Raw genomic sequence first — 25,448 nt, 5'->3', positions numbered from 1 at the left:
CATGATACATTCTTCCAGAAGTCTACCACTCCCTTCTTAAATTTCCACGTCATCCAACTCCTTCATACTCTTTCCTGATAGTCTCTCTCTGCTTGTATCTCTTTGTGCCCAGAAGTCTGACAATTTGGATAGCTTCCAAAGCCATGAGCGTTCCAAGCAGTGCATACAGTGCAGATGCCAGGCATACTCGTAACTGAACAGCCTACCACATCATTCCAAAAAAGTTCTGAAGCCAAGACTCCAAAGTCTCAGGCTGTATCTAAATATCCTCCTCTTTGCAAGACTGCTGTAGTCCCTTAATCATAAGACTGACATATGAGAAAAAATTGCATTTCTAGCTGCATTATAGCTGCCCTGTAACAACATAGATATGCAGAAAAACTATAACTTCCTGCCTTTATGTATGGCCTTGCCTAAGCAGTTAATGCACAACCAGCAGCCATGACTATTTTTTTGCTTTCACTCAAAGACAGAGCCATATAACAATGGGAACCACATGTAGAGAGGAGGATTATTTCAGAACCAACCATATGGAGAGGCAGCTTGGAACTCTGCTGCAATGGATGAAACATGGGAATAAGACACTGAGTTACATTTGTAGTTTAGGATCTCTAGAAATAATATTCTCTGATACAAATAAACCCAACACTGTTTAGACATCTTTCAAGTGTTTTCTCAGTATTTCACCTTGAAATACCAGCTGCAAGATTCTTTTAAATGCACATGACTTATTCTCAGTTTAAAGATCAAATAAAATATAGACCTTCCATATACAAAAATAAGACAAGCATCTGCTCAAACCTAAAACAGTATTTTAATAATATAAAGATCTTAATAATGTTGTACAGAGTCTAATCACTTTTATGCAAGATGTCAGAAGTTCAAAAAGGTACTTTGCTAGTCTACTGCAAAGGCATGTGTTTCTTATGCATAGTGTTTTCAGAACTTTGTACATCAAGTCAGCAGCTCTGCTGTCCTGAACAGGCGCCTGGTTGATTGCTGCTGCTGCCCAACATTCACATGATTTTGCACTAGATTGACTCTGACTGTGCAGAATCAAGTTATTCTCTACTGCATCAGACACATCCTGTCTTGCCATTCAAAATTTTGTACTATTTGAAAGTAGCTGAGTGCTTGCTTGACAAAAATAGCTAGAATTGTTAGACTGTAGGTTGAACTTTATTGGAACTATAAGGTTATGTTGTCTAAGTTGAACAGAGATTATAGTACAGCTATAATGGAGCTAACAATATGTACATTAATAATAATTAAACTGGACAAAACTAGCATTTTAAATATTAGTTAAAAAATAATAGATCACAGCTTATGGACTGCAACAACCATATTACAACAAGGATGGCAGAACCAACTAAACATACAGCAAGCAATTGGTAACAAACCAGAAAACCAGAAGTAAGAAGACCCCAGACCCCAATGCTGCTGTTTGTCCAGACTGTCATGTGAGGGATAGGGAGTTTGGTTTGTAAGTGTATAATTGCCTAGGGATTTATTTGTTCAGAGTCCCTGTGTTGAGGCACTACCAGATAGCACAACTGACCTGTGCCAACAAACCTATCTAATAAAGAAGGGAGATTAATGTCAAAAATTTCTTTAACACCTGTGGAAATGGATCTTGCAACATGCAGTGTCTTCTGAATTCAATATAAAGAATTGTTACATTGTTCTGTCTCCACTGGACAGAGATAGTGCAAAACGCTGCTCATTATGAAATAAATGTCTTTTAAAGGACAATGTGCTACGAACCCAGGCTTACATCTTAAGAACTTCCTGTGATGAAGTATGATGCAGCTGTTTTTGGGAAATATCCCAGGTTCTTCAGCTGCTAAACCTGGCAGAGAAATGGTTAGGTTCAAATACATAATAGGTGAAAACATATCTGAAGTATTCTTTCACACAGACACTTCCCCCTCAGTTATTATGTCATGGATTTACACACACAAAGTGTGTGTAAATCCAGATAGAAGACAGTAACTAAGAAAGATTTCAGCTTATTTCTTTTGATCTCCATTCACAAGTGGTTTGCCTAGTGAGCTGGTCTTAAACAAAGTCTTGTGTTTATGCTTACACAAATACAGGAGATGCCAGATTGATCCAGAATAAAACCACATGTTGTTTCAACTTGCCCAAACTCCCTAGCTTCTTTGTTGCAAGCAAATAACTTAAGCTCTCACAAGCCAGCACTAAAGATGGAAGCCAATCATTTCCTTATCCACCATACTGGAGGACCCGAACTGCTTCCGCCATTAATTGTAACACACCCTGCTCTCCCTTGTCTGAAGGTAAACACCACAGTTTAAGTCCCCAAACCCATCTAATTGTATTACCTACATAAATTAAAAAAAAAAAAAATCCACCCAACAATTTGAATTCAAAGACATCTGGAAATGATGACTCTCACTGCATCTGTTGTAGAGGTTAGTCACCTCACTACTAAAAGGTGCATGGCAATTTGGGTTTGTCTGCTTCAGCTTTAATTGGTATTTCCACTGCTACATATCAAAACTTCCTGAATCCCAGATAGATTATATCTCTCTGACTACTTTACCAGCCTTTGTCTAAAATCTTACATAATATAATCATGTCTGCCACCACTTTAAATCTCCATCCCCTTTACTCCCTGAATCAGCTAGTTTACAATTTTTCTTTTCCTCTGGGATTTTCAGCTAACCAATCTGCCACTCTGTGTACTTTGCCATTTGCCCTTTATAAGTAACCACACCAAACAAGCACCTCCATGAATCCCCTTCCCATTCCAGTAACTCTTTCAAGTATGACACAAAACTGAGATTTTCATCCAGTTCTTTACTGATGACAAATCACAGAAGATATAAAATTGCTCACTGAATTTGCTGAAACCCCTGCTTCTCACTTCTCCATCAACACATAAAGGAAAACAGCATTCTATCCTTGTAAATGAATTCAGAAAAAAAAAAACACCAAAACACTGAATCAGTGATGCTGGAATGAAACACAAACATTTAACAGGCATTACTGGATCATTAAACACCAACATACTTCTGTGAAGACAGAACTATATGGCCCTTAGTTATTTTTTTTATTCCTAAACTGTTTACTAGCTTATGCTATCTTACACACAGCATAAAAAACCCAGTTTTTAAAATGTTTTTAGCATGTCTGTGAATTCTTATGAACAGCAGACCTCTAGCTTTGGGGGGTTTTATTCCATCTTTACTGTCTTCTTATATCTTAGAGAAGTTTATTTTCAATTGCTTTGTTCGCTAATGAGCTACAGACACTCAGTTAACTAAATTCCCAATTTTTCTTCCTCAGTGAATCACAGGTGTAGAAGAGAAGCAGTTCCTTGCTGGCACACTATGACCCCTACTTACCAAGTTCACCTGTCAAACTCTACATTTTGGGGCTGTGAAATAAATGAGATTTCACATCCATTGCTGACACAACTAACACAATTGAACAAAAGGCAAGCTATGTTGAATAAAAATGCTGTTGCAGGCAGCCACAGTTGGCTTTTCTCAGATACATTCGCATTTCCCGCTTGTCACATATAGTTTTCTCTCTCAATAATTGGAAAAAAAAACGCTAAATATGAGAATTTTTGCCTACAAGTTTCAGAACCTGCAACAAGGGCTTGGGATTAGCATACAGACTTATGACCATTACAAAGCAGCATGTTACCTAGCAACAAATACGTATTTCCTGATAAAAATTGCTTCAGTAGGGTCTAAAATTGAACAGAGAATTTAAAAAAAGAAAAAATACATTCGGCCCCAAGCACTTGTTTTTGCTGAAAGGCGTTCCCTAAAAGAGGATACCTAATATCAATGTAGGAAATTTAGAGAAGACTGAATAGATTCTAACATATAGTGGAAAACATAGTGAGATGCTAGCCTTTAATCAATCACTTCCACAAAAAACGTTGCTTCCAGTCAGGAACACCAACTAAGACAACAGAATAAATCCTAGATTTTTCACCCTATATCATCACCATCACAAGCAGATTTCTTTGGAATTCCACCTGGACAGATATAATTTATCAAGTTGTCATGGAAGTGTGGCAATGCAATCATGTTACATATTTAAACATGTATACAGAGATCATTTAGACTGATAACATTCAGAACATACCTGAAATTCCTGTGATGTCACTATTATCCTGGAGTTGAAAATGCCAATTAACAAAATAGAGAAACATTTATTTCCAATACATGAGAGAAACTGAACTATACTCCCAAGACCAACACAGGCAGGAGGATGTGCTGTTCTTAAAAAACAATTAATGCTATGCCCTCTCTAACTTGAGTTCCCAAGGCCAGTACTTTCGACTGTTGTGTCTAGAATGTTTTGTTAAAATTTGAAGAGAATGACCAATAAAAGACAGGATAACGTTTGCAACTGGGCAAGTAGCTATGGAATTTGCTTCAGCTACAAACCAGTTGGAAACACAGCTATCATGGAAGTTGCCCTGCCATTGTAACACAGGACTTTGAACCACCTTTAACACTGAACTAGGAGGTAAGAAGTTTATAAATAAGCAAATGACAAATCCTCTCCATAAAACCAGTTTATTTTTTATATATGACTGTCCAATACCACACGCAGTGGCGCTGAGGCCTCAGCTTGGGGTCACAAGCACAAGGCTTTTCAAGGGCCTTTAGCACTCCCCAAGCATCCCCCTAACGATTCATATCCTGTTCTGCAGGGTCGCAACAAGAGCCTTGGTACCCATCATGAGGCTGGCAGTGAACTGTGCCTCAAAGGAGGGCCAGACACACCTGGGAACGTGTCCCATCACAAGGAAAGTGAGCTTGAAGCCATAAGGACAAGGCACCATCACTTCACGTGCTACCCCTGCACATGCTCCGCATGACCTAAAGCATTAAAGAGGGCCAGGCCACCCAATGAAGGATGGCTGAGAACAGAGACAACTCCAGATGGACAGTAGCTAGTCCCCTCGCCAAAAGTCCTTCCAGGGCCCGACGTAGGCCCAGCCCTACCACCTAGCCTACAGGGGCAGGAACAGGAGCACAACACTTACTTTATCTTTCATGGCAGAGGGGGCAGCAACCGTCGGCTGCTTGGAGCCCTTGTTGAGCTTCTTGCCCGCGCCGTCGCCGCCTCCGCCGCCGCTCTCCACCTTGATCAGCCGGTGCTTGGGGGAGATGTACTTCACGTCGGGTGGCGTCGCCGGGCGGCGCTCGCTGTGGCTGCGGAAGAGGTGCGGGGACCCGGTGGTGGGAGGCGTGGCGCAGCACGACGATGAGGAGGAGGAGGAGGAAGCCTTGAGGGCTCCCTCGCCCAGGTCCTCGGGCGCCGAGTAGTCCGGGCGGCACATGGCGCGCAGCTTGCGCAGAGACGAGCCGGGCCCGTTGTAGGGGTCCTCGAAGTCGCGGTCCTTCTGGGCGCGGTAGGCGCGGAGCAGGTCGCTGGTGTCGTCGCGCGGACGGCGGCGCGAAAAGCCGGGCGAGGTGTGGTGGTGGTGGAGGTGGAGGTGCGGCAGCCCCTCGGGGCGGGGCGCGCTGCCGGCACCGTTGCGCTTCTCCCGGTAGTCGGGCCGCGGGGGCTGCGGAGGGCTCTTGGTCTTGCTATTGCCCAGGCTGAAGTACTTATTCAGCCATTTGGCCATCGTCTCTCCCGGTCGCGGCCTCAGCACCGCTGCGCGCTGCCCCCGGCGCCCCGCGCCCTAGCCCCGCTCGCCGCCCGCATGGAGGAGCGGGTCGGCGGGGCGGGCCGGGCGCCCCGCTCCGCGCACTCCCCGCTCTCCCGCTGCCAGCGGCTGGAAGGGCCCCGCCGAGCCCTCCGGCTTCCCGGCGGGAGGGAGCCGCTCCCGGCCCGAGCCAGGCACTCGCCGTAGCTCCGCGCCCGCCCCCGCGGCTCCGGGTCTGCCGCGACCTCAACCCCGCTGCTCCGCGCTGGCAGCGCAGCCCAGCCTGACCTCAGCACGCACCGGAGAGGCGGGGGACGCATCTGCATGCGGGGCCCGCCCACCGCCGCGGCCGGGCGGGGCCGCGCCAGGTGCCGGCGGGGCGGTGCCGATGGGCCGGCCCTGCGCGGGCTGGTGTCGGGGTCGGCGCCGCCGCCGGTGCCGCCGCCGGTGCCGCCTTAGCCTCCCTTCGCGTTCTGGCGCGACGGAATCCGCCGGGGCTTCTCCGCTGCGCCCTCTAACGGGCGGGGGAGGGGAGCTGCCGCCGTGAGGAGGACGGAGGTGCCTTCCCGTTCCTTTCCTAGGTGCCTCCGCCTGCCGTCTGGAGGGGCCGTGGGACCTGCAGCCAACACCTGCACAGTTTGAACTCTGAATTCCCTAGTACTGCTACCTGTGTGTGCCCCTTCCCCTCCGTGGTGGGGTAGGAGGGTTCCAGCTGGCGCCTAAAAATGAACCAAGCCCTGGTTTTGGCCAGGGCTGAGCCTAAACAAACAGGATGTTGCATATTTTTTGGTAGGTACTTTTCCCATGTGTGTTCCTAGGTAAGGGATACAGTAAATCAAATGCAGAGATGATACTTGTGCGAATCGTGCTGCTCAGCTTGTGTGTTGCCAGAAGGATTTGTCAGCTGGGCCACCACAGTCGCAGCCACTTAGTATTGCTCTTTTAATCTTTCTCCATCTGCCCAAAGGTAAACATATACTACAGCAGGTTTTCCCAAGCTCTGTCTGCCCAGCTGTGATAGTCTCACTATATCTTTAGTCCTCGTCCTAGTGCTGATTTGGTCTGGTTTTAGGGAATGCTGCAGGCATTGAATGGATGTTCAAGTGGGGATAGGAATACCTGCAGGCTGATCTCTCCAGGCCTAACTCTGGCCTCTGCCACAATGAAAAAGTTAAGCAAACAGAAGAACTACTCAGATGATAGCTTGGCCTGTGGTGCTTCAGTTGTGCATTATGATCAGTGACAGGAGAGATTTGTTGCAGTTTTGTTCTGTCTACACTGCATAGTGGAATGCAGTTTCAAGTGAAGAGATAGAGAATGCCTCACAATTGCATTTTTAAAAATCTTCTGCAAATCAGAATTCAGATCTATCAATAAAAGAAATAAAAAAGTTTTTAATTCCCCCAATGCAAATCTGTGACAGAGTTTTCCAGAGCTATACCTTTATGTGAAGCATCATTTTGCCATTGCTTTATCAAGTCCATCAATGCAGAGAGATGACCAAGAAGGGGAACCCTTTTCATATAGTTCAAAAATTTGCACAACAGCATTGCTGTTTCACTAGGAGCTGTGGACATGATGTGCTGGTTTTGGCTCAGGTACAGTTAATTTTCTTCACAATAGCTATTACAGGGCTATTTGTGCTGAAAACAGCATTATTTATACAGGGTGGTTTTGGTTACTGATGAGCAGTGCTTACACAGAGCCAAGGCCTTGTTTTCTCACAACACCCCAGCAGCAAGCAAACTGGGGGTGAACAAAAGCTTGGGATGGCACAACCCAGGACAGCTGACTTCAACCAACCATATGATTGCATATCATATGGCATCACACTCAGCATATAAAACTGGGGAGAGAAGAAGGAAGGGGGAGAAGAAGAAGATGTTCAGAGTGTTAACATCTGTCTTCCCTAACATGCTTTCTGCACAGAAGGGTGGCTGAAAATTAGACTTGAGATGCAAACCTGTTTTGAAGATAAGAAAGGCAATGTCATGCACAGTTTGGAGAGGGGTGTGAAGATGTCAGGCACAGTCATGTTTTGCACTGTTGTTTTTAATTATTTGGGACTTGCAGCTCTTTTAACCTTTTTATAATCAGAATAGTGGAGGGAGGGGAAGAGGAAATCTTTATCTACTTGTTACTACAAGTCATCTTTGTATTGCCCTGTTGCATTTTGGCAAACACCTGTCTAGCTCCCTGTTGGCATTATTGAAGCCCAATGTCAGACACATACCTGCAATGTATTTGCACACCCACAGCCAGTCATGAATTATGAGGGCAAAATGGACTCAGCTATATTCATGAGTTAATTCTCTTTATGAAATAAAGATGGACTGGATTTACATATGAAGTTTTTATCTGGTTTTATGTACCCTTTTAACCTTGCTCTTGGCTACACATTTCTGTGTAAGATACCTCATTCTCTCTGAGTTTGGGCACTATCCTTGCAGTTTGCTCAACACAGGCACATCTGTATGTTTTAGTGAGCACCTGAGAACAAACCTCCTCCCCTGTAAGCACAGGCTTCAATTGTAATTCCTTCCTGCAATATTTTCATCAGGTTGTGTGGAAAGGAGGGTTGCATGCTCCCTTTACTGTCATTAGCAAATTTTTCTTTTTACATCCTTAGTGTTAGTCTCCTGTCTCTGCTCAGCATATTCATCCTATCTGACTACAGAGATTTTTTTTCTCAGAGCAACTTCTCAGCCTGAGTCTGAGCAGTGAGTGTCCTGTTTCTTGACTGGCTAGGACCTGGGTCTCTCAGGGGTTGCAAGGCTCCCAGTAGCTGCTGATTCAGGAATGCTATATTTTAGGCCCCTTGTATGAGAGCGATTTTTTTCCCTGAGGCAAGATGAGTCTCAATTTCTTTAAAACTCAAAGGATCTCATTACCCAGAAGTCTAGCAGATCCCTAATTCCTGTTCTGCCAGTCAGGGGAGGGGCAAGAAAGCCCCGGCAGTGCTCCAAACTCAGCCTGATAGTGTCCCTTGTGGCTCAGTGAGGAACGACGTTCTCTTCCCGGCGTTTACAGGCACCTTGTGAAGGGACAAGCGAGCAAAAGCACATCGATGCAGGGAAGCTTCTCTAATACTTCAGAATTTGTCTAAAGTTGCCACTCAGAAGTGTGAGAGGATAGGAACTATGGGTATACAGGATAACCCTAGGAACACGCAAACCTGGATAAATACCTACGAATTAATAATATGAAGACCTACAGAATAATCTGTAAAACCAACATAGCAGAGAAGTAAAATCAAGAATTCCATTGTCTCTCTAATCTCAGAGATTATTCCAATACAAATCTGCAAGGCCCACAATATTTTTGCATGTGCACAAGATGCTTTCCAATCTCAGTCTGCTCATGCAGGGTACACCTACACCTGCAGGACTCCTAGTCCCTGCTCTGAGTCATTTTCACACGTATTTTTGAAGGAAACAGGCTTTGTCTTTTTTTGTCTAGAACTTTGACCACATTTTTAAGTTCTGCTTGGCAGGTTTCCAGCATATTTTTTTTGCCAAACATTAGGAGGAAGGGGTGATTATGAAAGTGAACTTTTTCTGTGAAATAACAAATCCTAAAATGTTATTATCTGAATAGAAAATCTACTTCTTCTCAGATCTGCATTTCACAGTTTCTTTCAACTTAGGGAATTAGTAAAAAAGAGGCTCTTACCTTTTGATACAGGCATATCCTTGCACACAAGTCACTAATTTGTGCTAATGTTCACACTCCTAATCATATTAATTTAATTAAATAATGAAGTTAAGTACCATCTAATCTGGAATTTATAAGGTCCTGTTTCCTCTCACACTCCTGATTTCCATGTATAATAGGAGTTGCAGTACATGCAGTGCATTTTAAATTAGGATAAAGAAGAAAAAGTAGCAAGTAACATGCAGAGCAAAATATTTTCTGTATTAATAAACACTCAAGCAGTGCTGCAAAGTCTAACTTTACAGTTATCTTCGAAGAAAATAAGTCCAAAATTTTTAGTATTGATCAATCTTTCACACTGAGATATCCACAAGAAACATAGAAAGCAGATAATTCATGTTGTTAATATGGCTTTCGGCTACGCAAAAAACAAAAAAATCAAATGCACCATGTTAAGCCATCACAAAACAGAGAAATGTTCTCTTTTTTGAGGCACTTCTTTCCTAGTCACTAGTGTCAGATAGTTCAGAAAGGGTATGTAGCATCCATAACACATTCGGATTCCTCCTATTTGTGTATGTTGCATCACAAAAATCATACCCAGGTAATGATTAGAGATCAATTTGTTGTCCACAGTCCATGAGAATGCTGAATGTTTTCCTTCTTGTTCATATGTATGACTAAAAATATGATTATTAGAAAGTTCTGATTTTTCTACTTTCCAGGGTGACATCTTCCTGCAATTAGTTTATTCCCAAGTAAGGAGAAATTCTTATACTGTGAGCATGTGTTAGTTATTTAAGTCCAACCAATTTGTCCCGTATTCTCATGCTGCAGGGAAAAAAACCTAACCAGACACTCCTCTTGAATTTTACTTTTGTGATGATCGCTTTGCCTCCAAGAACCAGTTCACATCAATCATCTTTAGTTTTCTTAAACCACATGGGCTGTTCAAAATCAGATTTTGAAGGGTTTTGTCACCTACAGATATCCTGCAGAATTTGCAAAAGCAGATTCATAAAGCCAGCTGGATTCCATTTGTCATTTTCTTGCATTTTTCAGTGCCCCTCTGGAAAGCTCTGACTCAAGTGACCACTATGATCTGGATCATAGATCTGCTTTGAGCACCGGTAGTGCGTAGCCATTGGAATGATGTACTTCAATCCCAGCTACTCTTCAGTAGCTAGGCAAATGACAATGGCAAATTCTGGCAAAGATGCAGCTGTAACAGCACAGTGTTCTCCACTGATTGCAGATTTTGTCTAGGACCTTGAATTAGCTTGAACTCAAGCAGATAAATGGTGCAAGGAGTCATTTTGGTGCAACCAATTTTCCTTGTTCTGTTTTGCTTTTGGGGTTTTTTTGGGTTTTTTTTTTTCCTGCGGTTACACATTGCAATGTGCAATTATCTCAGTATTCTGACCTTCCTGCTCTGAGTTCCAGTGCAACGCAGAACCTTGGGGTAGTAACAGGGCCTCCCGCACAGTGAAGAGAAGTTGAGGACTGGTACAGAGTGGTAATGTGATCTCCATTGTCAGAAATTGAGACCTCAAATAGAGAGGGCCCTGAATACCCAGATTTAGACTGGCCCAGCTTTCAGCAAGACAGTGGTCCAGAGATATCTGGAAGTTCCATTCAAACTAAAATGAAGCTGCTCTCCTACCCATATTCTTTCCAGTTCTTGTGTTCCTGTGCTGCATAAGGCAAGATACAGACCAAAAGCCCTCACTGGCACAACAGGCCAATTTTCCATATGAATATGCCTGATTTCTACCCCACTGAGATGCCACTATTCAACCTTAAATTGAAAATGGTTGTCCTATAATTCCACTTACCAACTGTAAGGACAAACAGATTCCTTTGGAGAACCTCAGGTAATGATGGCACTAGATTGTAATTACAGTTAAATATCTCTTTTAAAAACATCATTTTATGATCAGCATAGTATAGAATTTTATGATCATTGTAGCACAGGATTTTTTTGTAAATGGTATCAGTGTAGCACGATTTTATAAGTATCATAGCACCAAATTTAAAATCACATCTTAATTGATGCTTCTTAATCACCTGGACTCTCTGCAGATTGGATGGCTGTATTGCAGTGTAAATAAAACAATCATAATCTATAGTCAATCTTCAGAGGAAGCAGACAACAGTGGAGGAGTCCCTGGCCACTGGGGGATCATGGGTTTTGCTGTCAAAAAGCAGCTGTGGGCCAAGTCCCACTTGGGGCTTGTAACTTCTCCATTTTATAGTTCTCTCTCTGTGTGGTGTTACATTTTTCTGTGATTGAGTCATTACAACTTCTTTGTCCAGGTGCCTGAGACCTTCAAGGCTGTAAGGAGGTGAGAAGGTGGCTTGTGCCCAGGCACATTGAGGATGACATGGAGGTGGATAAGTCTGCCTGGTGTGTGGTATCTTCAAGAGTTGATAAGGGGGAGGAAGGGAGCTGACACGTGACCAATCAGTCACAGGAACAGCTCTTTGCCAAATTAAATGGCATGAGTAATGCTAGCCATATTGCCATGTGTCAGGAGCACAGGAGTGGGGCACCAGAAATTGTGCAGGGAAAGAACAGACCCCTAGATTCAATAATGAGGGAAAATTTTGATACAGCACAGGAATAGATGTAAGATCCTGCTGGCAGTGGTATTGTTGCATTGCTTTAGGTATACATGGTTCAGGAACCATAATTTTAAAATCATTACAGTTAAATTCCAGAGCCTTCTGGTAACAAAAAATTAAATTAATTTATAAAAAAATTCCCCTTTGTTCTGAACTTATTTCTAGTTTCTGTGGACTAAATAGGTTTTCTAATTAGGAAACACATCTGGTTTAAAGGGTTTCACATCATATTGTTCTAATGTGTGGAAGCAGCAATTTGGACACTAACAAAGAGCTCCCAGATTTGCTGAAAAAATTCTCCATTCCTTTTAACTCTTGTTCACATCAGGCTTGGAATACCTAATTACTTTTTCAATGATAATGAAGAAGAAATAGTACTTCAGAGGCATCAACCTGTGTACTTCTCAAGAAAATTATCAGAATGATATCAGAGCATCAGGATAATTCCTCGTCAGGATAATCCTCATCATTTATTAATGACCAACTTTCACTGGTCAAAGATTGGAAAAATTTTTTCATAATGAGCTTCTCAGCAGAGGATTAGAACAGAAGCAGAGACAGTTCTGCATGCTAAAAAGATATTTAACTGCCTTGATCAATTGCAGGGAACTGAGGTATAGCTCAAGTACAGAGACTCCAGGAAATTAACACATGCACCCATAAATATTCCTCTGAAAGGCTGAAGCAGACACTGCAGCACAGTGAGTACTCACCAAATGGGCAGTAATCATACCTCTGAAATACATTAGTGGTAACTACTGGGACAAGAGATGTGAGAAATTTCATAATCTTCTTTTCAAATTGGTCTGTATGAAGCAGGAAAGTAATATTGAACACAGGCTTCCAACAAGCAATCCATACAGCTGGTGCAGTAATTGAGTCTGGATTCCATGAAAACACAAAGCATAATTCTGAAATTAAAGGCTAAACCATTGCAACTGCAAATAAGATATTGAATTAAGTTTCTAACATTTCCAAATCTACAGTGCAGACAGAGTATTTCTTATGTTATTGGTTATGTTGTAACATTTCCCTATTTCAAGCAGAACAATGAATTAATGACTCTCAGAAGTCTTGTCCTACCTCATTTTTATGAGGTTTTCATTATCATAGAAAGAGGAACAGTTCTGCAGTTCAATTTTTCAGATTGGCCATACATGTACCCTAATACTGATATTGGAAGATGGGCCTGCAGATTTTGCTGTTGATTTCTTGCTGTTTGTGGATCTAATGAAGAAGAATTCTATTCCAGATAATCTGTGTCAATTGTTGCTTCAGCCTCTGAGGGCCAGCAACAGTAATTTACAACACGTTTGTCTGTCTTTGTGCTCTTCTGTGCACTAAACAGTTCTATGGTCTTTGTCTGGTTCACAAGTTCCCTGATTCACAGTTTTCCTGTCAGGTCCTGAATATCCATCAGGAACACAAACCGTAGCTCCTGATTGCACTGTGTTGACAAAAAGGACTTTGCCTCTCAACACCTGCACTTTCCTATAAGTACGTTTTCTAGGTCATTTTTCTTCTGTAGTTTGTACAAAAGAGAAAAATTATCTGTAACCAAACCAAATACTGAGGAGTTTCATAATAATCAAGCTCCTACAGTGGAAGCATACACACAGTAGTTGCTGAAGCCTGAAATTCTGATTCTATAGAGGGAGATAGTTTGGTGACTTGTATACTGGTGCATGCTGCAAGGTAACCAAGACAGCTCTGATTTTTTAATAAATTACTCCTATGCCTTGGGTCACTGTCCTCTTCTCTGACATTTCATTCCATTGGACTCAATATAAGGTTAATTGCTCCCATTTAATGTTTGCTGGCTTATGGATGTCCAAATGTGGCCATTTTACATAATGAGAAATTTTGCAATTGCCTTGCAAGTAATCCAGATGCATATTTGCATTTTAGCATGCTTAGAAACCATAAAAGGAGCTTTAAACAGAATCAGATTGTTCAAATGCAGTCAAATGGCTGACTTCTCAATTAGGATAATGTAACTCACACAAATAATAAAGCTCACCCAAATGCCAGAGACTTCTGCACACACCTATTACAGCCTTTACACTTGTGTTTGGTCTGGCTGAGGTGGAGTTCATTTTCCCACAGCAGCCCCCCCAGCTCTGTCCTTGCATTAGTGCTGGAAAGGTGTTGTCAACATCGCAGTGCCTTGGCTGCTGCTGAGCAGTGCTGGCACAGCACCAGCCTCTCTCTCCAGCATTCCATCCCACACAGGCCAGGAGGCTGGGGGTGGGCAGGATCCTGGCAGGGCACGTAGCTGGGACAGCCAGCCCAAACTGACCAAAGGGGAATTCCACATCATAGGATGTCTGTGCAGGTACAAAACCTAAGGGAAAGGAGGAGGAAGGTGTGGCCTTCATTGCTTATGGTGTTTGCTTTCTGGACCATCTGCTGTGTGTGCTGAAGCTTTCCTTCCTGGGAAGTGGCTGGATATCATTCACTGATGGGAAATAAAGAATAAAGTCTTTCTGGTTTTTTTCTCCCCTTTGCTAGCACACATGCAACATTCTCTTTTGTTTTCTTAAACTGACTTTATCTCAACCCATGTGAGTTTGTTTCCCATCTTATTTTCTTTCTGCTCCCACTGTGCAGAGGAGAATCATAGATAAGCTTGGTGGACTCCTGTGTCCCAGACAAGGTCAATCTACCATATCACTGTTACCTTGAAACCCCCAGAGTTCACCAAGTTTTCAAATATTCATAGTTTGAACCACAAGGAGACCAGAGGCTGCTGATTATCTACTGAGGACTTCTTAACAGTCCATAATTGGCAAAGAAATATTTATTTTTGCGAAAAAGTGTTGGTGACCCTTGCTATCTCCCTTTAAAACTTTCATTGCAAATTTGAGTGAAGAATGTCTGTCAGCTGGTGTCTGTGATTACTTTTAATAAAGAATGGTGAAATGCAGTGGTCTTTTAAATATAAAAAACAGTTTTAGGGTGTTCTTTCACCTCGAAACATAAATGATACATTGAAAGAATACAGATTAGATGTTCCTCTTCAACCACACAACATGAGGTATAGAATAATTTGAATAGTTAAGGTTTGAAGGAGCATTTAAAGGTTATCCAGTACAACTCAGCCCTGCAACACATCTGAGCAGGGACATTCTTCAACTGGATGAAGCTGCTCAGAGCTATGTTCAAACTGATCACTTCTGGAATGGACCAAAGGGAAAAAAAAAACAGTGTTTGCAAAAATTTTCCCAAGGACTGCATCTCTTTAACTATCTCAATCCCCTATAAAATATTATGTATGGAACAGTAAGCAAGAAGTATTACATCAGCTATTATAACTTGGCAAAATTCCATCTTGTCAGTGCTAACAGTCACCCACTTTGAAGGAACAGACCTACCAAAACTGGAGTTCTACTCGCCTATTGCTAGCCATGAGACATAATGCTCTGTGGACAGAAACTATGAGATAAGAGTGTACATGCACTCTGCATTGCTCTGAAGCAGCAAATAATTTACTCATTCTTAGCTTCTCAAACAATCATTCATCTTCTGGAAGCAGAGAGTAGGTGCAACAGAAGCTTTCAAAGTGAACTGACAGAGAAACTTTCTCTGCAGGCTGTGAATCTCATGGAGCCTTATCTGTGACACTGGTTCTGACATTATTTGACATCTGCTGGCAAAATGAATTAAAGAATAGACTTTGCTACTATTCCCACATGAACAGACAGAAGAAATGTGCCATTTGTTGCCCAGAGGAGACAATGTCACAACTGTGGTCATAATGCAGCTGCCTGGAAGAGGGGATCTCAAGTGTATACAGATGCTTCCTCAGTTTTCAGTAGCCAGTGTGGTGGGTTGAGCCTGGCTTCATGCAGGGTGCCTATCAAAGCCATTCTATCACTTCCCAGCTTCTCAGCTGAAAAGAAGAGAGAAAACTAACCAAAGGCTCATGTGTGAAGATAAGGACAGAGAGAGATCACTCACTAATTACCATTAGAAATAAAATTGAAATGGGGAAATTTGTTTAATTTCCAATCAGAGTAAGATAAATACAAATAAACATAAATGTTAAAACACCTTCCCCCATTCCTCCTTCCTTGCTGAGTTTAATTTCACTCCCTATTTTCTCCGTCTCCTCTGTTTCCTAGCAGCACAAAAGGACAAGGAATGTGGGCTGAGGTCAGTTCTTCACTCATCTCTTACACTTCTTCCTCCTCACAGGAAGGACTCCTCACAGTCCTTCACTGCTCCAGTGTAGGGTCCCTTGCAGAGGAAGCAGTTCTTCATTAATGTCTCACACACTACAGCTCATCATGAGCTGTTCCAGCATAGGTCCTTTCACTGGATGAAGTCCTTCAGGAAGAGACTGCCCCAGCATGATTCCACCATGGGGTCACAAGTCCTGCCAGCAAACCTGCTCCAGCATGGGCTCCTCTCTCCACAGGTCCTGCCTGGAGCCTGCTCCACTGCACATTTTCTTCAGGGTCACAGCCTTCTTGAGACATATCCACCTGCTCCAGCATGGATCTGCTGTACTCTAGCACCAGAGTGCACCAGCACTGCTAAAGAAAAGGCATGTTCTGCATCCACACCGCACTTTTCCTCTCCTCAACAACACTTCTACTCACAGGCCACTGGAAAGCTGGCTGACCACGTGCTCAGAAGCACAACAGTGGTGGCTGGGATTATGAATCTGCTTTCTGTCCATCACAAAGGTTTTGGTAGGATTTTAGAGTATGTCTGGATTGTGGAACACTACAGAGGTTCCTGGCACAGACTTTCCTACTGCTGAAAAAAGCATCATATGTGCAAGTCTCTGGACTGAACCCAGCTTTGAGGAATAACTCCTGTCATAAAAATTAACTAGAAAGTATAGATATATTTATTTTTCAAGACTGCAACTTGTAAACTTCTTCAACACATTAACCAATTTGTTTATCACTCTTTCACTCATGAAATGACATTCCCTCATGAACTTGCCTTTTATACTGACTCAGTAAAACACTATTATTTCAGGTACCAGAGCTTAATATCCTTTTAATTCCTGGCCCTGGCCCTTAATATCCTTTTAATCCCTGAGTCCAGACAGTTGTTTTCGAGGAGTTACTCAGTTATGACCATAAACTTACTTAACTCAAGGCATGTAATAGCCTTTATGTCTTTAAGTTGTATTATTTCCCAGTCATTCTAATAGAGTCTGAATATTTGTTTTAATTTAATAAAAAAACAAAGAAAATCCTGTCTCATTGTAATCTCATATAGTCATCTTCTACTTTCCCAAATTGTGATGTGGTATTACGAGAGGAAGAAGTATTCTCATATAATTGCACAGTTGCAACAGTATATGTGTTGTTGCAGTCAAAGTAATTGCTGCCTTTCTAGTAATAAAAGAACGGGGAGGAAAAGAGAAGATTTTTCATAAGAAACAATGGCATTTCCTAATTATATAATTGGTGAATCATCATTAAAAGCCAAAGCATTCCTGAAATATCAAAGGTGAAAGGTGGGTTATTTACTTTGCCATGCAAGGTCCTACACCTGGGTCATGGCAATACCAGCCACAGCTACAGGCTGGATGGAAAAGTGATTGAGAGCAGCTCTGAGGAAAAAGACTTTGGGGGGTGATGGTTGATGAAAAACACAACATGACCCAGCCATGAGCACTCCCAGCCCAGAAAGGTAATGGGATCCTGGGCTGAACCCAAAGCAGTGTGGCCAGCAGAGAAGGGAAGGGATTTTGCCCTCTGCTCTGCTCTGCTGTGTTCTGGGGAGACCCAGAACACTGCATCCAGCTCTGGGGTCCTCAGCACAAGACCGGAGGAGGGCCATAAAGTAGGAAAGAGGATTGGAGCACCTCCCCCAGAAAGACAGGCTGGGAAACATGCACCTGTTCATCCTGGAGAAGGCTGTTTAGACGCCTTATGGCAACCTTCCATTATCTCAAGGGTCCTAGATGGAAGCTGGAGAGGGATTTTTTATAAGGTAGTAGAGTGATAAGACAAGAAGTAATAGGTACAAACTGAAAGAGGGGAAATTTAGGTTAGATATTATAAAGAAATTCTTTACTGTGAGGAGATGAAACACTGGAACAGGTTACTCAGGGAGGTTGTGGGTGTTCTTGGCACTATTCAAAGTGAGGTGGGATAAGGCTTGGAGCAAACTGGTATATGGGAAGTGTCCCTCCCCATGGCAGCAGGACTTGGGACTGGATGATCTTTAAGGTTGTTTTCAACCTTACCATAACTAGCAAATAAGGTAAGTAAATATATTTCATATGGCATAACTGGCGTAAAACTATTTTCAAAGAGTAAAAATATTAATTAAAAAAATTACAGAGAAAAGAAACAGACTTAATCCATATTTTCCTGCAGAAGTTTTTTCTTCCTAGAGATTGAAGTAATTATGTAACATGATTATCTTTTTTAGCTGAGAACTAGACTTTGGTGACCTCAGGAACTTGCCACAGTTCACATTTTTATATATGTCTGTCTGAATACCACACCTGGCTGGACAACATTTTTGCCTGGGAAACTGGTAAGAATGAGAAGGTCTAAATGTTAGTAGTATTCATATGAAGTTTTTTTGTAATGGGTTGACCCTAGCTGGATGCCAGTCACCCACCAATGCTGCTCACTCACTCCCTTCTGCAGCTGGACAGGGGAGAGAAAATATAACAGTTTATTAGTTGAGATAAGGACTGGGAGAGATCATTCATCAAATACCATCACAAGCAAAACAGAATTGAATTACAGATATTAATTGAATTTATTACTAACAAAATCAGAGCACAATCATGAGAAATAAAAAAAGACCTTAGAAACACCTTCCCTCACTTCCCTCCTTCCCAGCCCTAACTCCTCCCATTCCAAGGTAAAAGGAGACAGGGAATGGGTGTTGTGGTCAGTTCACCACATCTTTCTGCTGCTGCTCAGGGACAGGCATCCTTTCCTTTCCCTGCTCTAGTCTGGTGTCCCTCCCACAGAAGACAGCTCTCCATGAGCTTCTCCAATGTGAGCCCATCCCACAGGCAACAGTTCTCCACAAACCACTGCAATGTGGGTCTCTCTTCCAGAGGATGCAGTCCTTCAGGCACAGCCTGCTTCAACATGGGTCCCCCATGGGATCACAAATATTGCCTGGAAACCAGCTACAGCATGGATCTTCGCTCCAAGGGTCTGCAGGTCCTTGCCAGGACCCTGCTCCAGCATGGGCATCCCACAGAGTCACATCCTCCTTTCAAGCCTCCACCTGCTCCAGCGTGGGGCTCCTCCATGGCGTGCAAATGAATTTCTACATTCCCATGGATCTCCATGGGCTGCATGGGAACAGCTCCTTCACCATGGTCTGCACCATGGGTTGCAGGAGAATGTCAGCTCCAGCATCTGAAGCATCTTCTACCCTTCCATCTCCACTGACTTTGGTGCTTTCAGAATGGTTCCTCTCACATATTCTCACTTCTTTCACATATTCTCACCCCTCCCTTCTCTATCCACAATTACATCTGCACAATAACTTTCTTTTCCTTCTTAAATATGTTATCACAGAGGCATTACCACCATTTCTTATTGGCACAGCATTGGCCAGGAGTGGGTCTGTCTTGGAGACATATGGCTTCGGATCTGTCAGACACAGGGTAACCTTCCAGCAGCTTCTCACAGAAGTGACTGTACCTCTCCCACTACCAAAGTTTGGCCACACAATCCCAGTACATGAGCACTAACTGAATCAAAACCAATGCAAGTCTTCTCGCATCTCCTGCCTTAGAGGTTTGGTGACAAACAGTCTCCTGAAGGTTTGCTTGGACAATTCTCAAGCTATTCAGCTCTGCCAAACCAATTATGAGTTCTTGTCTTTCTTAATGACACGCTTTCTGGGTTAAAATATCCTCTAGCATATCATAAATTTCTGGGTGTGCTGCACCTCCACCCCATCCCTCACTCTCTTCTTTTCCCCCTGCCTCCCACTCTTCCCATCCCCTCACTCTCCTCTCCTCTCCTCTCCTCTCCTCTCCTCTCCTCTCCTCTCCTCTCCTCTCCTCTCCTCTCCTCTCCTCTCCTCTCCTCTCCTCTCCTCTCCTCTCCTCTCCTCTCCTCTCCTCTCCTCTCCTCTCCTCTCCTCTCCTCTCCTCTCCTCTCCTCTCCTCTCCTCTCCTCTCCTCTCCTCTCCTCTCCTCTCCTCTCCTCTCCTCTCCTCTCCTCTCCTCTCCTCTCCTCTCCTCTCCTCTCTTCTCCTCTCCTCTCCTCTCCCTCATTCTTTTTTTAATTAAAAAGTTATTTTTTTCAGTAAGTGGATTGGAAATTGTGGGAAATAAGGCCTTCTAGTTGGTTTACTTTTCAAGCAGTCATAAAGATGTGTTATTAGGAAACAAATGAGAAATACCTTTGGGTATGTGTCTTAATTACAATTAGATCAAAACTTCATATATTATTATCAAATACTTTTTAGCAATTTCCCTCTTTCCATTCATAATTTTTTCTTTCCTGCTTTCCCGTGTTCTGGAAAACTCTTCCAGATTATGTGGAGTACTTGACTGGAAAGAGACTACACAGACATCACACGTGACTCCTTGGAGCTGAACCAAGATCTGCTACCTCAGCCCTGCATCTGCAAACTGCGGCTGCTCTTAGAAGTCATGCATTCTTGTATTCCTCCTCTTAGGTATTTTTCCTATGGTTTGTGGATTTTTCCGTTAAGGTAAAGTACATGGATTTTAACCATATTGCTACTCTTCTCATTAGTACACTACGGATTGTAACAGATGCCTGGCAAAATAATCACAAAAGGCAAAGCAAGTAGAAAATTACTTGTTAATAAGAATTTTAAAAGAGAAAAGAGAAAAATTAACATCTGGTCAGCTAGGCAAGGAAATCATTTGCCTTCTGTTAGAAAGTAAACTGAACTTTCCCAGAGTGGTTACAGTAAAGGAACTGACATTTTGGTTAATATTTAATAACAGTTTATCCTTAGGTATAGTCTTATTTTGTCCCATCTGATGCTTGTCAGCTGTAATAATGTCAAACAAGGTCAGTTCCAATGTACCATATCTCTCTGATTTGCAGTTCTTATGCTTGCTATGTAGTATAGGAATGCAAATGCCTTCATTGACCTTTCTTATTCCTTGATTCTGCCACCTGGTATGTTTATATAGTACAGTGTAGCAGTTCTGCTGCTTGGTGAGCAATGAAAACTTATCAGGTATTTTCTTCTGTCCACCACTCTGTTAATGGACCAGAACACTGTTCCTGCTCCTGTGATCTCATGTACTGAGAGGCTTTAGCTCATGTGTTAATATAAGCTACCCCAGCTCAGCAGTGAGTGCCACTGCTAACAATTAGCTTGCTCAGGAAGGACAGATTGCCAGAAAGGCAGGGCAATAAATGTCCGGTGAAATCATCTCTGTCTTGTATATTAGATTTCCATCTCCTTGAAAAAATGCAGTATGTGTGTTCATTCAGCTATTGACTTGAACTGGAATCATTAGCTCCTAACATGAAAACTTGGCTGCCTTTTGTATTAGTCAAGTGTAAATGCAATGGAAGATTAATAATGAGTGAAAGTATGACCTTATTATATACATGTGAAATATTTACTTTGCAGATTTAAAATTCTGAGTATTTTCTTTAGTTTTTCATATTTTTTTTCATATTATTTTCATGAAAAATCCTACAAAATCATAGACAGCCATCTCGCTGCAAGCTATTTTCTGAATGCAAAGATGGACTTTTATAATGCTTCACCACAAAGTCAATATAAAAGAAAAATATCAAGTACATTAAAGTGCATTAAACAAAATCATAGCAAATATTATGTAAATGGTTGTCACAGACACACTTGACCCTCACCCATGCCTTTGTTCAGATTGACTAAGGAGCAAGAGGCCTCATGCCCTGTGATGAACTTGAATGCTGTTAAGCTCCTGGCTCATGTATAAAGGAGTGAAAATGCCTCATGATAATATTTCCAGAGATGGTTTCAAACCCCAAAATTACATGACAGCTAAAGCACAGAACAAGATGGTACAGCGAAAATGAAGACATCTGTCTTGTCTTTATTACTGACTAGCAGCCAACTACTTCATTCTGCAAATATCACTGTCAGGATGGGCCCAATTTGAGCTCTCCCTGAACTGTAGCTGAACTGAATGGCAGGTGACTCCCCTCTTCAGCATGGATGCCTCATGAGGTTTGAAATTCCTTACCTTGGACTAGGATAGCCTTTCTTACCCAAGGTGGAGAGATCCCTTATATTTGACAGATCCTTGGTAAGCAATTGAAATAATGCTGATTTAATAGCAATGAAATGTTGCTAATCCATGTAGATGATGATGATGATGATGATGATGATGATGATGATGATGATGATGATTAATAATAATAATAATAATAATAATAATAATAATAATGTTGCATAGGTTAATTTCATTGCACATAAACCCAACACTAAGATTGGACTTAACCCTCCCTAGGATTCATAAGAAGTTGAGAAAGGAAGGTGACCTGTTCTGAAACTTGTGACTTAACAAGGGGAATCTCCCTTTTTCTTTGTGTCTCTGGTCTCTGTGTGACTTGTTCTAAATCAATTCATTTATATTTCAGTAATTTTATTTTTTTTTACTTCCTGACAGATGTTTTACTGTAATACTGTATGCTTCTTGTTCCTTCAGCTCAAAAGAGTTAAAAATGCTGGAGATGACTAGTACCAATAAGCAGCCTGTACTTTGAATTGCTCAGTAAGTAGTCCTCAATGGCATATGTTCTCACCTGATTTAAGTGATTTGCAGCTCTTTGAACCTTCAAAGGAAAAATACACTTGCAAATACAGGTTTCTAAAATGATGTCAAATCTCTAAAATCCTGTTGACATGATAATGCTCTGATTATCACAGACGGTGTTCATCTCTCCAATGAAACTCTGAGGAAGCTGTAGGTGCTTCTCTTCTCCTTAGATTACCTCTGACAAGCAATGTAGTGTAATCCAAGTTGCATCAGCCTTCTGGGACAGACAGATAGCTACTGAGCTAGCTACTAGCCAGATTTACTACTGAGAAGTGCTTCTCAATGTGATTCCAGCTTTATTTTTTTTCAAGGTAAGTCAGTTTAATAAACTGTATTTTCATCTTTTTTTCTTTTGCACTTTTAAAAATAGCAGTTCATAATGCAAACAGCTGTCAGGACCAAGGATCTGTCTCTATCATAGAGGCAGAGAGAAATAAAATAGAAAGTATGGGTGATTATCTACTGCAACTGCAGAAGAAACATAAGCATTCAGTCCATATATTCTTCTGGGAAATGAACAAAGAATTAGATAAAGGCAACAGTTTCAACTTAATTTACAGGGAGATCAAACTAATATAGAGTAATTATTCTAATAACAACAAATTAATTAATTTTACAAAAACTTTGTCTAACAAGTCACTCTTACTGGCTGTCATGGTAAAGAAGTGCTTTTAATTAGAATTATGTTGCCGTATATAAAAGGAAATTAAAAAGAAACTCAATTATGAGAAACACTGCAAGGATACAGTTCCAATATTATAATTATTGCTGAAAAATATTTATATTCATCTTCACACATTTGAACCAGCTTTTCTCTCTGTTAGAACTAATTATTCTGGGAGTGCATTTTACTTTTTCTTGGGGGTGAGTTCAAAGATGTTTACACACACCAAAAAACCAAAAGCACAGAATACCACAATTAATCCCACTAAATTTGTGTCTAAGAGTATTGGAGCATGACTGCATGATTAGAGGAAAGATGTTTGGATATTTAGCTAATCAAGGGTAACAGTTAAGCACAAAGTCTCTGTTGGTTCAGTCTTCATCTCTGCAGTATAATATGAGCTAGTGTCTTCCAAATGTATCGCCATAGCCAGTATTTCCTACTACTGCAGTATGTGTAGCCCTTTTTAAATTATACAGAAAGAGATTTAATCTTCTGATAATTGTGTTTGTGTTCAGGCTTTACTTTAGAAAATATACATAGCTCACAAAACGGACATGCATATGATCAATAATCACTGTCTTGCACAAGTTCTCTGGAAGCTGAAAAGTCGTGTTTGTATTTATTCCTTTGTTTCCTATACTTATTTATTAAGCACTGGAAATGGGCTACCTTTAGGGACCATATACTGTGCCAAAGGATTTAAAACCAAATGTAATTTTTACACCAGTGAGCTCTTATTAAAATCAAAGTGAATTTCTTATTGAGAAAACTGCCCTAGAATGAGTTATTTTAATGACTATTAAAAAGTTATACAAAACTCAGTAGGCGCTCTATTGCATGACAGGATAACATCCTCTGTTCTTTGATATAAAACCTATCTCAAGAACGAGGTAGTCAAAAGACATGAGCAGAACTTATAAATAAGAGCCATAATGGGCTGGAGCATTGCTTTGCAGAAAAACAAGCTTACTTTACTCCTGTGATCTTACGAATTTTCACACGTCACTGATTAGGAAGATACATCCTCTCCTCATGCACAGCCTTAGAAGTTAGGATAAGGAAAACTCACAAGTGTGGTTACATATTTTAAAGTCATGGTTTACCTTGTCTACTGTATTTGATAGAAAATGTTCTTCTGGTAGAGGTGCTTGACTAAAGCTGACCCAGATCAGGCACTGATTGACATGTCTTTATTTAGTTGTCTGTAAGCCTCTGGAGAACCATGGATTATGGCTGTAAATCAATGGGATTATCATTAGATATCATCATTAGCAGCATCAGATAGCTGGGCAAAAATCTCAACAGCCTCAGACCAGCTGCTGAATCCAAGTTAAAAATTATTGATATGATGTCTGATATATATTATTTAAGCACCATATCTCAGTAACATCTTGATGGATCAGGTGACTCTTTAGATTTACGATGAGTAATTTGTGAGTATTTTACAGGCATGTCCTAAACCAGAGAACATGGCTGAACCAAGTTCTACAATTCTCTGTCTCCAGTTATCCTGCTCCCCAGTTTCTGCCCATAGTGATACGACAGAAAGAAGAACAGAGTGGACAACCTAACAGGGACAGAACAAATCATTGGTACCTCTTATTCAGCACAGACAAAGACTGCCTTCTTCAGGCTGAGTTAAATAGCCAATGCAGAAATATCCTAAGACACCTGCATTTTAGACGACTACTGTAACTGCAAAGTAATTAATTAGATTAATTTATCTTTAAATCCATCTAGGAATTCCACATCGGATGTCAAAACACTTTGCCAACTAACATTTTATTGCTAACAGCATATTCTGGGGGAAAATTGCAGTTTGGCAAGCAATACTTTTCCAAACTATATACTGTACTCTAAAAGCTCTCAGCTGGTTCTAGGAAGTGCCTGAGTTTTCCTCTCATATTTTGCTATTTATCACTTCCAGTATTTCCAAGCATAAACTACAAGACATATGTCAGCGTACCCCTATTTTTTTAAAAGCTGAAGCCTACAGTTTTTTCTGTAGCTTAAAGAAATTGTCCATAAGATGAAATGTACCAAATAATTGGATCTCAAAAGTAGTTAGGCAAGTAGGAATATTTCAATATTATCAGGCACATGAC

General features: G+C 41.5%; 1 protein-coding gene across 1 annotated transcript in view; it reads right to left on the bottom strand.

Annotated features, from left to right (window-relative positions):
* Positions 1-5,933, bottom strand: part of SHB (SH2 domain containing adaptor protein B) — a 61,516-nt gene extending 55,583 nt beyond the window's left edge. Inside the window, exon 1 of the mRNA XM_054651964.2 lies at positions 5,039-5,933. Within this exon, the coding sequence (XP_054507939.1) occupies positions 5,039-5,626 (588 nt within the window). The 5' untranslated portion in view covers positions 5,627-5,933. The remainder of the gene's footprint in view (positions 1-5,038) is intronic.
* Positions 5,934-25,448: the final 19,515 nt, after the last annotated feature.

The sequence above is a fragment of the Agelaius phoeniceus genome, chromosome Z (assembly GCF_051311805.1).
Source record: "Agelaius phoeniceus isolate bAgePho1 chromosome Z, bAgePho1.hap1, whole genome shotgun sequence".
NCBI lineage: Eukaryota > Metazoa > Chordata > Aves > Passeriformes > Icteridae > Agelaius > Agelaius phoeniceus.
The sequence above is the reverse complement of the archived record's forward strand: the minus strand, read 5'-3'. Positions and strand labels throughout refer to the sequence as shown.